Here is a 15,303-nt window from a genome sequence, read left to right on the forward strand (position 1 = left end):
ACAGATCAATATGTCTATGCTGTTGTTTTTTAATTAGACTGAGAATTTTTCCACTTAATTGCATTACTGCTGGAAAAAGAAAATTATCTATTTAATTTTGTCATAACTCATATCTGGTTTTATTGTCTTTCTAATTTTCTCCTGGTGTTTGTTCCTTTCTACTACTCTCTCTCCCTCTCCTCTCTCTCTCTCCTGCTAGGTCCGGGACCAGGACATTCCTGTCAAGAGGAACCTTGTGCGTGTCATGGTCAACGTTGAGGACACTAATGACAACGCTCCCTGGTTTGTGGGCTCGCCCTACACTGGTCGCGTCTACGAGTCCGCTGCCGTGGGGTCCGTGGTGCTCCAGGTCACCGCTCTGGACAAAGACAAAGGCCAGAATGCAGAGATTATCTACAGCATCGAGTCAGGTAGCAACCCCCGCTAAACCTAAGCAGGTCATTCTTGGCATGTTAGCCATAACTTCCCCGGCATCGCTGTAGCTAGCATAGCCTCAGTACATAAACATGCATGGTGATAGCTCTAGTTAGTGACCAGTGGAAACATGTATGCTAGTCATTCAGAGATCCCCAGCCCACCAGGTCCTGGTCATGAATGGCATGCTTTAACAACAGTTGGAGGATAGAAGACTTTGTCAGAGAATCTTCAACGTTCGTGGGAGTAGAGCTTATGCCCCCTCTGAATTTCCCACAATTGTTTTCTCAGCAAATATCCTGTGTGATTGGAGGGAGGGACATGTCGTTCTTAGTAGGGCCCTTTGTTTGAGGATGTGCATTTTTTAGATATCTGAGATGACACAAGCTAATTGAAATGTAACTTGCCTGAGAGAGTGAGTCATGTTGAACGTCAGGGCTGGCAGGCTCAGAATACAGAGCGGTAATGTTCATCGGTTGATGAGTGGCACCCGCACAGAAGGGACAAATAGATGAGGACATTTATCAGCCTGAAATATTTCTATGACAATATTTCATTTGCACAATGTTATAATTGTCCTCAAGATTTCAATTTGGTAGTCTCTCATCAAGAGAATCTATAATTATACTCAAAGTTAAATCGGTAAAGTACTTAGATCAGATAGGAAATCCATGCCATAGCAGCTGTAGTAATATATCACCCCCCACCCCACCCCCCTCCTTTTTTTGGAACAGGAAATGTTGCAAACTCATTCACCATCGATCCGGTGCTTGGGACTGTTACCGTGGCGAAGGAGCTAGATCGAAGCCAGAAGAACCAGTTTGAACTGTCTGTCAAGGCCACTGATAAAGGAAATCCCCCGCTGTCTGCCACCACTACAGTCAACATCATGGTCACCGTGTCCGACAACGCCACCCCTAGGTTCACTGAAAAGGATTTATCTGCAGAAGTCAGCGAATTGGCTCTTCCAGGATGCTTTGTGAGCCTGGTTACAGCCACCAGCCAATCGTCTGTCTTCTACCAGATCAAAGGCGGGAACGTCAACAATGCCTTTGACATCAATCCCAATTCTGGAGTGGTGGTGACCCAGAGGGCTTTGGACTATGAGACCACCCCGGAGTACAGTCTCACCATCCAGGGAACCAACATGGCTGGCCTGGCTAGCAACACCACCCTAATGATCCACCTGAAGGATGAGAATGACAATGCCCCTATCTTCCTCCAACCTGATTTTACTGGAATGGTCAGTGAGTTTGCTCCTATCAACAGTGTAGTCTTGACCAGACAGAACACTCCACTGGTCATTCGAGCCTCCGATGCTGACCGTGACCGCAACGCCATGCTGGTCTACCAGATTGTGGAGCCTTTCGCCCATAATTACTTTGCCATTGACTCCAGCACTGGAGCTATCAGGACCACCACAGCCCTGGATTATGAGCAAAGAAGCGTTTTCCAATTCACAGTTCAGGTCCACGACTTGGGCATACCTCGCTTGTTTTCAGAATCAGCCGCCAATGTGACCATTGAGGTCATTGATGTCAATGACTGCTCGCCACAGTTCAGCCAGGAGCTTTACGAGACAACGGTCGTATTACCAACATACAAAGGCGTACAAATTATTAAGGTTAACGCTACAGACTCAGACTCTGGACCAAACTCCAAACTCTTCTTTTCCATCTCTGAGGGCAACATTGGCGATAAATTCAAAATGGATCCAACCACTGGTGTCATCTCCATCCAGAATGTCACCCAGCTGAGAAGCAGGTACGAATTGAGGGTGAGGGTTTCGGATGGCCGGTTTGCCAGCATGGCTTCGGTGAAGATAAACGTCAAGGAAAACAAGCAGAGCAGTCTGAAGTTCACCAGGGAGTCCTACAAGGCCTACGTTCAGGAAAACTCCTCAGAAAAGAAAACGTTAGCTGTCATTGCCGCCGTGGGGAACCAGGTCAACGAGCCTCTCTTTTACACTATTCTCAACCCCGATCGGAGGTTTGAAATAAGCCGCACCTCTGGGGTTCTTTCTACCACTGGAATAGCATTTGACCGAGAGGTTCAGGACACGTTTGACATTGTGGTTGAGGTCACAAGGGAGGATACATCCTCAGAGGTCTCCCATGTTCTAGTTTCCATGACTGTGGAGGACATGAATGACAACCAGCCCAAATTTGTGAACTTGCCCTACCACGCCCTTGTCCAGATTGACGCCGAGGAGGGTCAACTTATCAGGCAGGTCACAGCTGTGGACAGTGACATCGGACACAACAGTGAAGTTTTCTACTACCTAAAAGAACATCACGAGCACTTCCAAATAAGCCCCTCTGGAGAAATCTCCCTGAAAAAGAAGTTTGAGAAAGAGTCCTTAAATACAGAGTTTATAGTCAGTGTTGGAGCCAAAGATGGTGGTGAACCAGCTTTATCGGCTGAAGTATTGGTCTCTATTACTGTAGTAAACAAAGCCATGCCAGTGTTTGAAAAGCCTTTTTATAGCATTGAAATCCCAGAAAACATCCCGTTGCATACTCCTGTAGTTCACGTTCAGGCCAACGACTCTGAAGGGCCGCGCATAGTTTACACCATCTCTGAGGGAGACCCATTCAGTCAGTTCTCCATCAATTTCAATACAGGAGTCATACACGTGATCCAGCCTCTAGACTTTGAGGCCCACCCGGCCTATAAACTAAGTGTAAGAGCGACCGACTCCCTAACTGGAGCTCATTCTGAGGTGTTTGTAGATATAATTCTAGAAGACATCAACGATAACCCACCTATATTCCTATCAAAGTTGTACTATGCCAACATATCCGAAGCCTCGGTTATTGGCACATCCGTCTTACAGGTCTCAGCCCAAGATTCTGATACAGGCAACAACAAAGTTCTCTTTTACCAGTTGGTTGAGGAAAAGGGAAAGAGCTCCGAGTATTTCAGCATTGACCGTGCCACTGGAGTCATCTGGACAGCTCAAATGCTGGACCACGACCAGATCCAACAGCACAAGCTGACAGTCCGAGCCGTGGACGGGGGAGTTCCCGCCCTCTCCAGCGACGTCACTGTGACTGTAGATATCACCGACCTGAATGACAATGCCCCAATGTTCACGGAGAACGTTTACGAAGCGACAGTCAGCGAGTTAGCACCCAGGGGCCACTTTGTCACCCAAGTCCAGGCGTCCGATGCTGATAGCTCAGACACAGGGAAACTGGAGTTCACCATCCTGTCCGGTAACGAGGATCAGAACTTTGCCATTGACAAAAACACAGGCGCCATTGTCATCTCCAACCACCGAAGGCCCCACATGGAGCCTCTGTACAACCTCAATGTGTCCGTGTGCGATGGGGTATTTAGGAGCTCCGTTCTGGTGAAAGTGACTGTCATCGGGGCCAACTTCCACGAGCCCACATTCCCTCAGCTTGACTATGTGGTGGAGCTCGTGGAGAATTCCCCCGTTGGCACCATGGTGGCTGAAGCCAGAGCCACAGATGAAGACGCAGGCACGTACGGACAGCTGACCTATCACATTGTCAATGACTTTGCCAAGGACAAATTCTCCGTCAACGAAAATGGAGAGATCTTCACCCTGGAAAGCCTTGATCGTGAAAATGCCATTGAGAAGGTCATTCCCGTCTCTCTCATGGCAATGGATGGAGGTGGTAAGGTTGGCTTTTGCATCATCAACGTCATTTTGACAGACGTCAACGATAACGCGCCTCAGTTCAGAGCACTCGAGTACAGAGCCAACGTAGCGTCAGATGTGCAGAGAGGATCTGCCGTGCTCAAAGTTGCTGCGTCGGACATGGACGAAGGGAGCAACGCCGACATCACGTTTGCCATTGAGGCTGAGGTCGACAATGTTGAAGAGAACTTTGAGATCCACCCGCTCAGTGGAGTCATCGTCACCAAAGAAAGCCTCATTGGACTGGAGAATGAGCTCTACGCCTTCTTCGTCAAGGCAAAGGATGCTGGGAATCCCCCCAAACAATCTGTTGTGCGGGTTTACATCAGGATCCTGGCCCCTGAGGTCCCAGTGCCTAAGTTTGTGGAAACGCACTACCGGTTTCCCATCGCAGAGGATCTTCCTATTGGCACAGAGATTGACGTCATCCAGGCTGTGAGCGAACAGCCAGTGGTCTACAGCCTGGTGAAAGGCAACACCCCAGAAAGCAACCAGGACCAAGTCTTCGTTGTGGATCATGACACAGGCACCCTTAAGTTGGAGAAAAATCTGGACCACGAGACCATCAAATGGTACCAGCTCACATTGCTGGCTCAGAGCAAGTATGAAAACTATGAGGTAGTGGCAACAGCAGACATCAACATCCAGGTGATAGACCTCAACGATAACAAGCCTGTCTTCGAGTCGGACCCGTACCAGGCCGTGGTGGTGGAGAACCTTCCAAGCGGCACTCAGGTGATCCAGGTGAGAGCCACGGACCTGGACTCCGGCACCAACGGTCAGGTGGTCTACAGCCTCAACCCAAAGCAGAGCTCAGAGGACATTCCGGAGCTGTTCGCCATCAACAGCGAAACTGGATGGTTGACCACATTGAAGGAGCTGGACCGTGAGAAGAGGAGCCAGTACACTGTGGCAGTCCTGGCCACTGACCGTGGGGACAAAGAGCAGCTGGTGACCGGGACCACTGTGGAGGTGACGGTGGCGGACGTGAATGACAACCCACCCCGGTTCACGGCAGAGATCTACAAGGGCACGGTCAGCGAGGACGACCCTCCTCCCAGTGGTGTCATAGCCATCTTGAGCACCACAGACGCCGACACAGAGGACATCAACAAACAAGTCACCTACTTCATCACAGGTGGGTGTTTATCTTTCCAATGTTAAGGATGATTACTCAACATGAGAAAGATAATTACCAGTCTCCACGCTAATGTGAACCCACTCTCTCCCTCTTCTCCTTTGTGCAATGGTTCAATGAGCACTGCTAATGCAAGATCAGACACTTAAGAGGATAATTTTTGCTCTCTGAAATATTAGATGCCCTCTTCGTCAAACAGTGTTTGTGTAATTGAGTAATCACAGCCAAAACCCATGGAAAAGAAGTAGGTCAGGCAAAAAAAAGTTCATGTTTATTTATTGCAGTATCACTTTGAACAGGAGATGCTTATCTGCTTGTGTTAATTAGCAAGTGTGAATAACGATGCCAAGATAAAGTGTATAATAAGATATTGTGAGGAGCTAATGCATGCCATGCAAACAAACGGTTGTTTGCTGCCACTTGATATACACTTGTTATTATGATTTGTTGTGTACCAAGCATATTTGGCTGGTAAATAAGCATTTGAAATAGAAAGATAAAAAACGATTCCTTTTGCGGAAGGTGTATTGACGATGACACTGAGCCTGGGAGGTTGCGCATTGTTTTCTGTAGCTAAAGTGCTCTCAATTTTAAGTGAAGAAATCTGTTTTCCCTCTATTTCTTGGATTCAAAGGCGTGATTGTTTTGACTTATCACAAACACTAAAACTTCCCTCTTGACTGTGTCCAGGCGGTGACCCGCTGGGACAATTTGCCATCAGGCATGTCCAGAACGAGTGGAAGGTCTTGGTCAGAAAGCCATTGGACCGCGAGGAGCGTGACAATTACCTCCTAAACATCACTGCTACTGATGGCATCTTTGCCGCCAAGGCCACCGTGGAGGTTAAAGTGCTGGATGCCAACGACAATAGCCCCGTGTGCGAGAAGGTAACGCAACACTGCCGCTGTCGCCGTAGCCACCGAAATGTGTCATGTTGGGCTGTTGTTTAAGGAAGGGATGCACCTGCTCTGCATGTTAAGAACCAAAGAATGGAGGGAACAGGATGTGAAGGAGGGAAAGAGGTGGAGGAGGAGAATCAGGGGGTTACAAATGTCAATCACTGAATGAAGACTAATTTGAGGAAAATAGAAGGTGATTTGGTGTAGGGGGCATTCTTTTATGTAATTCTAATGGATATTGATGGTTGAGTATTGTTGTTTAAGTGGATACAATGGCGGTTGTCCCATTTTTAAACTAATCACTGTCTAATAATCTACTACTTTAAACGTTCCTTCTCAACCTCCCATCTGTCCTCCCTCCCTCCCCCCTCAGTCCCTGTACAGCGAGAGTGTTCCGGAGGACTCCCCCGGCGGAAGGCTCATCCTGCAAGTCTCAGCCACAGACGCAGACATCCGCTCCAACGCCCAGATCTCCTACGAGCTCCGCGGGGCCGGCATGGAGCCCTTCACCATCGACCCCGATACAGGTGTGTGTGTGTGGTGTGTGCCTGTGTGTGGCCGTCTCTCCATGAATCTTTCTGTGTGTGTGCGAGAGCAAGAGAGAGAGAGAGAGAGAGAGAGAGAGAGAGACAGAGACAGAGAGAGAAAGACAGGCTGTGAGTCTTGAGTATGTGGCTGTGCCGTGTTGCTCTGGTTTGTCAGCATTGATCCTGCATAGTTGATCTGAAGCCTCTGGTTAACAAAGGTGATGTCCCACTCCTGTTCCAGTGCCTCTTCAGATTAGCAACATGTGTATTCGCGCCAGTTTGTATTCAAGCCATATTGAAGTTGTTTCCAGCATGTTTAAAGAGTGCGTGGGTGGGCCGTGTGAAATGCAATATGAAGATACAGACAGGCTGGCCACCAGGGCAAGCACACATGCACACACATGCACACACACACACACACACAGGATGACTTTATAATTTGAATATTTGATGGATGGGTCCATCACAAATTCCCATGTCACGCTGGTGTGTTTAAAGCTTAAACTGTTGACCACAGCCTCCAACTAAAAATGACAAACAAACTCCTAATCCTCCTTGACCATGGCAGCGGTCATGCACCCTCCACACTTTCTGATTGAATTCTAATCCTTCCTCCACGTTTGGAGGGAGCGTGTGTGTGTTGTTATGTGTGCGTGTCTGTGTGTTTTTTGTGTTTGTCCCTCAGCAGAAGGAAAGTGGCACAATTTTTTTTGTATACAACGTTGGTTGCATACAAAAAAGAGAGAGAGAGAGAGAGAGAGAAAGAGAGAGACAGAGAGAGAGAGATAGAGAGAGAGAGAGAGAGAGAGAGAGAGAGAGAGAGAGAGAGTTTCAGCTAATGTACAGACAGGCGCCTTGGTCTCCCCTTATCTCCCCTGAAGGAGTCCTGAAGGCGTTCTCCTCCTCCTCTTCAGAGAACAGCAGAAACAACACTTTGTTTGTACAACCAAAGAATGTAAGACCCACTTAGCAACCTCCCTTATACAGAATCGCCAGCAACGCGATGGCCATTACCTTTCAGTTACCCCCCCCCACACACACACACACACACAAAAACACTTGGTAAAATAAAGCATGCAACGCTTTATTTCACACAAGCCATTGATGGCTTTTATACTGGAGTGGAGTCAAAGGAGAGGGGACAATGCAGATCCTTGAGCTTTCTGTCCTCTGCCCTTCTCTGAGGATCGCTAGCAAGCTAATGTTCTGGAGCCGCTTCTCCGGGAAGGTTCATATAGGGATGGTTTCGCGCGAGGAACACCAAGAGGCTGCTGGGAGTTTCCCGGAGAGACTGCGGTAATGCTGGGGCGGCCTGGTGTCCTGGGGCGCCGCTGAGCAGGGGCGCTCAGCTGCCAACCTCTCCACCGTCTCCTCCCCGCCTCCTCGCTCTCTTCTGGCGTCTCTCTTTCCTCGTCCTTTCCTCGGCTTCCTTCCCTTCAATTATTCACCTTCTCTCTCCCTCACTTCCTCTCTCCTCCTCTCCTCCCTCTCCTGCCGTGCCCCCCCCCCCCCCTTCTTTCTTCTGAAATCCATTAGCAACTTGGAAGTGTTTTTACCCAGCAAAGTAGAGGAGGCAAACGAGAGCACACGAGGTCTCTTCCCTCGCGTTCCCTTACTCACGCATACACACACGGTGCACACATACACCGAAATACAAAAACGCAACGTGTCTCATGGCTAGACCTATACAAACACATCAGACCCAGTGATCTGTGAGGGAATCGTGGTTGTCAAAGCACTGGAGCGGGTAACGCAGACTCGAACCCTGTACGCTGAGGTGTATGTGTAAATTAGCATCTCCATTTGTAAAGGTTTTGTGATGGGCTCGGTGGCTGTCCTCCGTGTTGTTTGGTACTGGCGGTGTGCTTTGGGAAGAGCCTTGGCGGGCTAAGGGGAGGACTCTCAACACCAGGATGTCAATGGTACAGCAGCAGCTTTTTAAAAGCAAGCCAGCACCAAGCGCCAGAGCGTGTCAATTGGAGTAATGCAGAGGCATGCTTTTAAGAACCCCTTGTGGGTTTGGACGGCGTGCATGTGCGTGTGTGTTTGGACCCGCGTGTGTGTTGTCAGTGTTTCTCACCCTCTTCCTGTTTCCAGGCGAGCTGAAGACCCTGCGCGCGCTGGACCGCGAGGAGCAGGAGGAGCACAGGTTCAAGGTGCGTGCGCTGGACGGCGGGGGCCGTTACTGCGAGGCCGACGTCACCATCACCGTGGAGGACGTCAACGATAACGCCCCGCAGTTTGCCTCCGATCCCTACACCATCACCGTCTTCGAGAACACGGAGATCGGTACCTTCGTGGCGAGGCTTCTGGCAACCGATATCGACATAGGTAAAATAATATATATATATATACATATATATCATAAAAAAACAGTTTTTCTAGACCTTGCACCACAGAAAATATCTCGGGATCACCAGTCGCTAACGGAGCCTTGGTAAAGACGTTGATTTCCTTTGTTGCATACAGATGCACAGCTTTTGTGCACTCTGCAGCAAGGCTCTGCATTACTGCGAAAATCCCTGTTCCACTTTGCACCAAGAGAGTGGGTGACAGACTTTTAAAATGGTTTCTCTTTACTTTCTCTCTGTGATTTGCTCTGTGATTTGGGGAGTTGACATTGTAACAGACTGAACAGGAGGTTCAAACTGCGTCTCCGTAACTGGGAGAGCAGACAAGGGCTTTGAGGGCGTCTGGTGGGGGGAAGGGGTGCAAGATCCATTTTGAACAGAGGCATAATGCCAGTAGGAGTAGTAGTAGCATGGAATTCACCTTTCATTCTGAGCATCAAAGGGGATTAGATGAAGAGATGGGAGATGTTACCCTGTTATCTTAGCCAGGGGCGATGATTATTTGGTGTCAGGGTGAAGGAGAAGGGTGAGAGATTTGATTAGTGGGGGATGTGATTGTTTGGGTGGGGGTTGGAAGGTGCACACGCTGATTTGCCACAGTCCATTTGTGTTCTTTCATTATGTTAGTCAGCCAAGAAGAACTGAATAGTCCTCCTACGCTCTCTCTATTTCACACACACACACACACACACACACACACACACACACACGCACACTCCGTTCATACGACATATTTATCCCCACCGAACACTGGAATCAAGAGATGAGCCACAGTACTTGCATTGTCGAGTCGCTCCTGCGAACACACACACACACATACTCACACACATTCCAGGCACGGCCCGTCCCCTGCAGCCGCCCTATCATCTCCTCCCTGAGAGAGGCTTCACTTGATGCTTACCCTCTTCAGTTTGGGCTTCACTGTAGCTCCGAGCACGGCATTCATCAGGCGTGCGGGAAAGAAGCCGGCAAGCGGACTCTCAGACAGACACCGGCCTGGTGCCCTTGATCTGAGATAAAGACTAGTCATGTAGACGCACGCACACATTCCTCCATGGTGCCCTCCTCTTCTGACCTTGCTTATTTCACTCTCGACAGTATATTGTGTTCTTTCTGTCTGAGTATCCCTTTGGCTGCTCTGACTTAACCCTTCTCTTTTCCTTTCAAATTGGTTCTTTCCATTTATCCCAGCCTCTCCGTCGCCCCAAGGCTGAGCACTGTTCTGATTTTTGGGGGCGTAGGCCCACCTCAAGTGTGGCTGTGTGGCGTAACTGAACTCAGTCAGAGCTCAGCGCAACATGGGGTTTTACCTTTGCTCATTTGTGTGTGGCCAATAAGGAGTCTGGAGTCGTCCAACATTATAAATGTTGGGCGAGGGGAATGTATATTGCTAAACAATTTGGAGCGATTCACTTTCTTGTTTATGAAGCAATTTGCATCTGAGGACTGATCGGAGAGATGTGGAGGAGCAATAAGCAGACCTTAGTCCCGCTGGCTAGCTCACCTCTCTCCTCTCCAATCTCTTCACCTCTCTCTCTTTCTCCTTGTCTCTACTCTCTCCATCTCTCCTCTACTCTCTCTCATCTCTCTTTGACTCTACTCTCCCTATCTCTGTCTTCCTCTGCCCATCCCTTCCTATTTTTCATCTCCCCGTCTCTCTTTCCGCCATCTCTCCTGTCCCCCGCCCCCTGCCCCCATCCCTCATCCCCAACTCTCCTCTCCTCGGTAGATAATGAGATCCAGGGAGATGGGAGGGGACACTCACCTGATAAACGCCAGTGAAAGGATGTATTCAGAACAGGGGCCACCTGCCGCAGACACATTAGCATTATTATCACCATCCGTCTTTGTCTCGTTGTTCTGGGACGGCGGCGTGGGTGGGAAGCTATGACTGATGGTTGTGATGAGGAAAGCGTGCTTGTTGTTAACGTCGGCTGCTGCAAAGGGAGCTGATGTCAAAACAAACTTTGCTTTCCCTGCATATGCCATCACTGGTAGTCCTCAGCTGATTTGCATTTCTTCACAGGGCTAGTATTCATGCCCGGTGAACTGTTTATTTTTTGGGGACGCAAAGCAAGAATATTTTCGGGGGGGGGGGGGAATTCACGCGCGTTCCTCACCGCCTGTTCCTCGGCCCCCGTGTGTGCGCAGGTACGAACAGCGACATCCTGTACTCGCTGGCCGACTCAGCCGACGGCCACTTCTCCATCGACGAGCGCAGCGGCGTGGTGACCCTGGAGCGCCCGCTGGACCGGGAGGTGCAGGCGGTGTACGAGCTGCGCGCCCGTGCTGCCGACCAGGGCTCGCCGCGGCGCCTTTCCTCGCTCGGCCAGGTCACCGTGTCCGTGCTGGACATCAACGACAACCCGCCCGTGTTCGAGCGCCGCGAGTACGTGGCCACCGTGGCGGAGGACATCGCCGCAGGGACGCAGGTGCTGCGGGTCCTGGCGGCCAGCCGGGACATCGAGGCCAACGGCGAGATCGGCTACGCCATCGTCAGCGGCAACGAGCACGGCATGTTCAGCGTGGACCCCAAAACGGGTATGTTCTCAGATGCACACTGGCTTTAGATATGATTACAGATTATTATATAATACCTTTGATTTAGGGAGTCAGATGGCTGAGTGGTTAGGGAATCGGGCTAGTTATCAGAAGGTTACCGGTTCGATTCCCGGCTGTGCAAAATGATGGCACTTCACCCTACTTGCCTCGGGGGGAATGTTCCTGTCGCTCTGCGTCACCTAAATGACTAAATGTAAATGATTTACAGTAACATTGTCTCGATGTCTGCAGATAGGCTAACAGCCCGAGGGAAATTCTTGAAGCAAATTATCTTACCTGGTTTGTTTATTTATCCCTCCCTGCTTCTCCTCCCATCCTCCTCCACCCCCCACTCCCCCCCCCCCCCACCCTTCCCACCCCAGGTGACGTGTTTGTCATTGAGCCTCTGGACTACGAGGTGTCCCATGAGTACTACCTGACTGTGGAGGCCAAGGATGGAGGCACGCCTCCTCTCAGTGACATGGCCACCGTCAACATCAACCTGACGGATGTCAATGACAACAGCCCCGCCTTCAGCCAGGGGACCTACGCCGCCGTGGTCGGCGAGGACGCAGAGCCCGGCAAGACGGTGGTTGCGGTGAGTATGCCCACTCTGACCTCTGACCCCTTGACCTTCAATAGCGACGGTGGCCAGCCGTGTTGACTGAACGCCTTTGCTTTAAGCCTGTACTCTTAAGACACTTGTTTAGTTCAACCGTTCACTGTGCTGTTTCTACCTGCTGCCCCCTCACTCTCTCCCCCCTTCTCCTCCTCACCTTCTCTCCTGCTGCCCCCCTCACTCTCTCCCTCCCTCTCCTCCTCACCTTCTCTCCTGCTGCCCCCCTCACTCTCTCCCCCCTCTCCTCCTCACCTTTTCTCCTCTGTCCGTCATGAGTGAGCACCTGTGTCAGACCCCTCTGCTGCTGGAGCTATATCAGGACGTGACCACTTCATGCTCTGAGTAGCAGCAACCCATTCATCAACTCACTGCATTCACCAGCACACACACACACACACTGTGTTTAATTAAAGACAGGTGACTCATTAAGTCCCTGACTGGAGAAGTACCAGCTAGTCTCCCGTCCCCTGCCTCTCCCCTGCCTCTTGTGTTCTCCTTATCTTTCTCTCCAATGACATTCACATTTCGTCTGCATCCCTCCCTTTTCTCATCTTGCCCTATCTATTCCTCGTCTTCTACACCATACAGACTTCCATTTCCTCCTCCCCCCCTCGCCACCATCTTCCATCCACCTGGCCATCTATCAAGTACACAAAGCGTGCCTAATCGTCCTCGGTATTAAAATGTCCATGTGGAGATAAAAATTCACTGCCTGTCAGTATCCTCCCTTCGGATTCTTCCCTGCCCCTGTTTTTCTTCGGGGATGCTGCCAAAGCATGTGCACGGCCGTGTCCTCCACTCCCATCACGTTTGTTTCAGTGCGTGGATCACGCTTGTATGCCTTTGCCTCGGCCTTGGCTCCCAGCTCCTGACTCCCTCCTGTGCGTGTGTTCCCAGGTCATAGCTGAGGATGCAGATGGCCCCTCCTTCAACCAGGTCCGCTACACCATAGTGGAGGGCAACCAGGGCACTCCCTTCACCATCGACCCGCTGAAAGGAGAGGTTAAGGTGGCACGCCAGCTGGACAGAGAGAAGGTCGGAGCAGTAATATATGTTATTGTCTTGATTATTTTAGCAGTCCCTGTTTGGTTCGAAATGGTGTGGATATCCATAGTTGTACATAAAAGCGATGGTAGCGGTTGTGTGTGTGTGTGTGTGTCTGCGTGCGTGCGTGGTCCCTAATTGCTCTCTGTAGAGTCCAATCAAAGTGGAGTCAGACTTAAAGGAAAATCCGTCTGTCAATTCCCCTGTTTTATCTCTTGCATAAGTAGACCTGGCCGAGAAGTACTAATGATCTTTTCTGTCTCTCTTTCTCCTGTTCTCTCTTTTTCCGCCCTTCTTCTCCCTCAGACGTCAGGCTACACGCTCACGGTGCAGGCAGCCGACAACGGGTCGCCTCCGCGTACCAGCAGCGCTACGGTCAACATTGACGTGTCGGACGTCAACGACAACCCACCCATCTTCTCCCAGGCCAACTATAGCCTCATCATCCAGGTGGGAGAGAGACAGAGAGAGAGAGAGAAGTGTGGGGGGGGGGGGGAGGGGAGGAGTGGGATGTCTGCACATAAGGAGAAGAGAAGTGAGGGAGGGGGAATTAAAGAGACACAATGCCCTTTGAATGTAAAAGAAGGCGAGAGCGGGAGAAGACGAGGAAGAGGTGGGGGGGTAGGAAATAAGGGGAAGGCGTGGATTGAAATGCAGCAGGGACGCAGCAGAAGTATTCTAATGAAAAAGATCGAGGCGGGAATGGGGAGGAGAAGAATAGATAGGAAAGCAAGATAGGAGTGATGGATGAGCGGAGGAGGAGAAGTGAGGAGAGACAAGATGCACCTGCAGGAGGCAGGCAGGGAGGGGCCGATGTGAGGGATGAAGGGGGCGGGAGAGACGGGGGAGGGGAGGGCTGGACGGCTACTGAGTCATGACGCATTGAACGCTTTTCTGTGTTGGGAGAAACTGAAAAAAGTCATCTCGCCCAGAGCGCAAAATAAGGGACCCCGGTCTCAGTTGAGAGAACACACACATAGAGAAAATGAGGAGGCATCAGACGAGGCTCAAAATAGAAACGATCCATCTCAGTTTTGACTTGAATGCCTGATATCACCCAGTTTAGGCCAGTGTTTAGGTGCTAAGCTGGGTGCTTCCGTGGCTGAAGGTGGTGCGTTGCTGCACAGACACTCACCACCCCTCCATCGAACACTCAGCATGCACAGACATCCTTCTTTACTATAAATATATCAACATTTGAGATAGATATATATATATCTCAAATATACAATTTGATATATTCAATTTAATCTATATCCGTTTTTATTGATTGATGGGTTGAATGAACGTTATTATCTAGGCTGAACTGTACGTCCAACGTCCAGCCCTAAACTCCGTCTGTCCCTGCGCAGGAGAACCGCCCTGCAGGGACCAGCGTCCTCCAGCTGACTGTGACGGACCGCGACGCCACCCACAACGGGCCCCCGTTCACCTTCGCCCTGGTGGCCGGCAACGAGGGCGAGGCGTTCGCCCTCAGCCAGCAGGGGGAGCTGCAAGCCGTGGGGGAGGTGAACAGGAGGGCCAGGGAGCACTACCTCCTGGAGGCCCAGGTGAGCCGCGCTGCTGCACAGAAAGAGGAACACGCGCTGCTCATATCACGATCGGCGAGCCACGGCTGGCTTGTGATAGTGACAGTGGACAGAGACGGGATGTGTCGGGGAGAGGGGGAGGGAGGCAACGTGGTACATGGCGATACGTTTGGCCTGTGTATTTGCCTTCTCTGTGGCCAGTCGGCTGTCAAGCTCATTCCCATGTCCTCACAAGCACTGCCTCCCATAACACCCTATCTTTTTCCCCTCATCTTTCATCTTTTGCCGAAGTAGAGATCCTCCTTTTGCGGCTACGAGTCATCTAAGAATGGGTGAAATGGGTATGGATATGAAAGCCACAGCTATGATGTGAAGTTGAAATATATTCATAAAGCGGCTGGCCTCTCACACGCAGTGCGAGCAGAACGTGCCACAGAGATGCCCTCTCCCAGCTGAGAGGCGTTTGTTCTGCCAGATAACACGCTGCGGGGTTGTGATTTGGTACACTCGGCGAAGAGAAGGAAGAAGAGAGAAAGAGAGGGGAGTGAGTGAGAGAAAGAGAGAGAGTAAG

General features: G+C 50.5%; 1 protein-coding gene across 1 annotated transcript in view; it reads left to right on the forward strand.

Annotated features, from left to right (window-relative positions):
• Nucleotides 1-15,303, forward strand: part of fat1a (FAT atypical cadherin 1a) — a 67,129-nt gene that overhangs the window by 41,411 nt on the left and 10,415 nt on the right. The window contains 10 exon segments of the mRNA XM_084686642.1: nucleotides 200-410; nucleotides 1,149-5,222; nucleotides 5,913-6,109; nucleotides 6,495-6,648; nucleotides 8,746-8,979; nucleotides 11,151-11,540; nucleotides 11,924-12,138; nucleotides 13,057-13,194; nucleotides 13,510-13,653; nucleotides 14,556-14,753. Coding sequence (XP_084542768.1) covers nucleotides 200-410; nucleotides 1,149-5,222; nucleotides 5,913-6,109; nucleotides 6,495-6,648; nucleotides 8,746-8,979; nucleotides 11,151-11,540; nucleotides 11,924-12,138; nucleotides 13,057-13,194; nucleotides 13,510-13,653; nucleotides 14,556-14,753 — 5,955 coding nt within the window.

Source organism: Hypomesus nipponensis, chromosome 22, assembly GCF_054491055.1.
Source record: "Hypomesus nipponensis isolate SF chromosome 22, ASM5449105v1, whole genome shotgun sequence".
Classification (NCBI taxonomy): Eukaryota; Metazoa; Chordata; class Actinopteri; order Osmeriformes; family Osmeridae; genus Hypomesus; species Hypomesus nipponensis.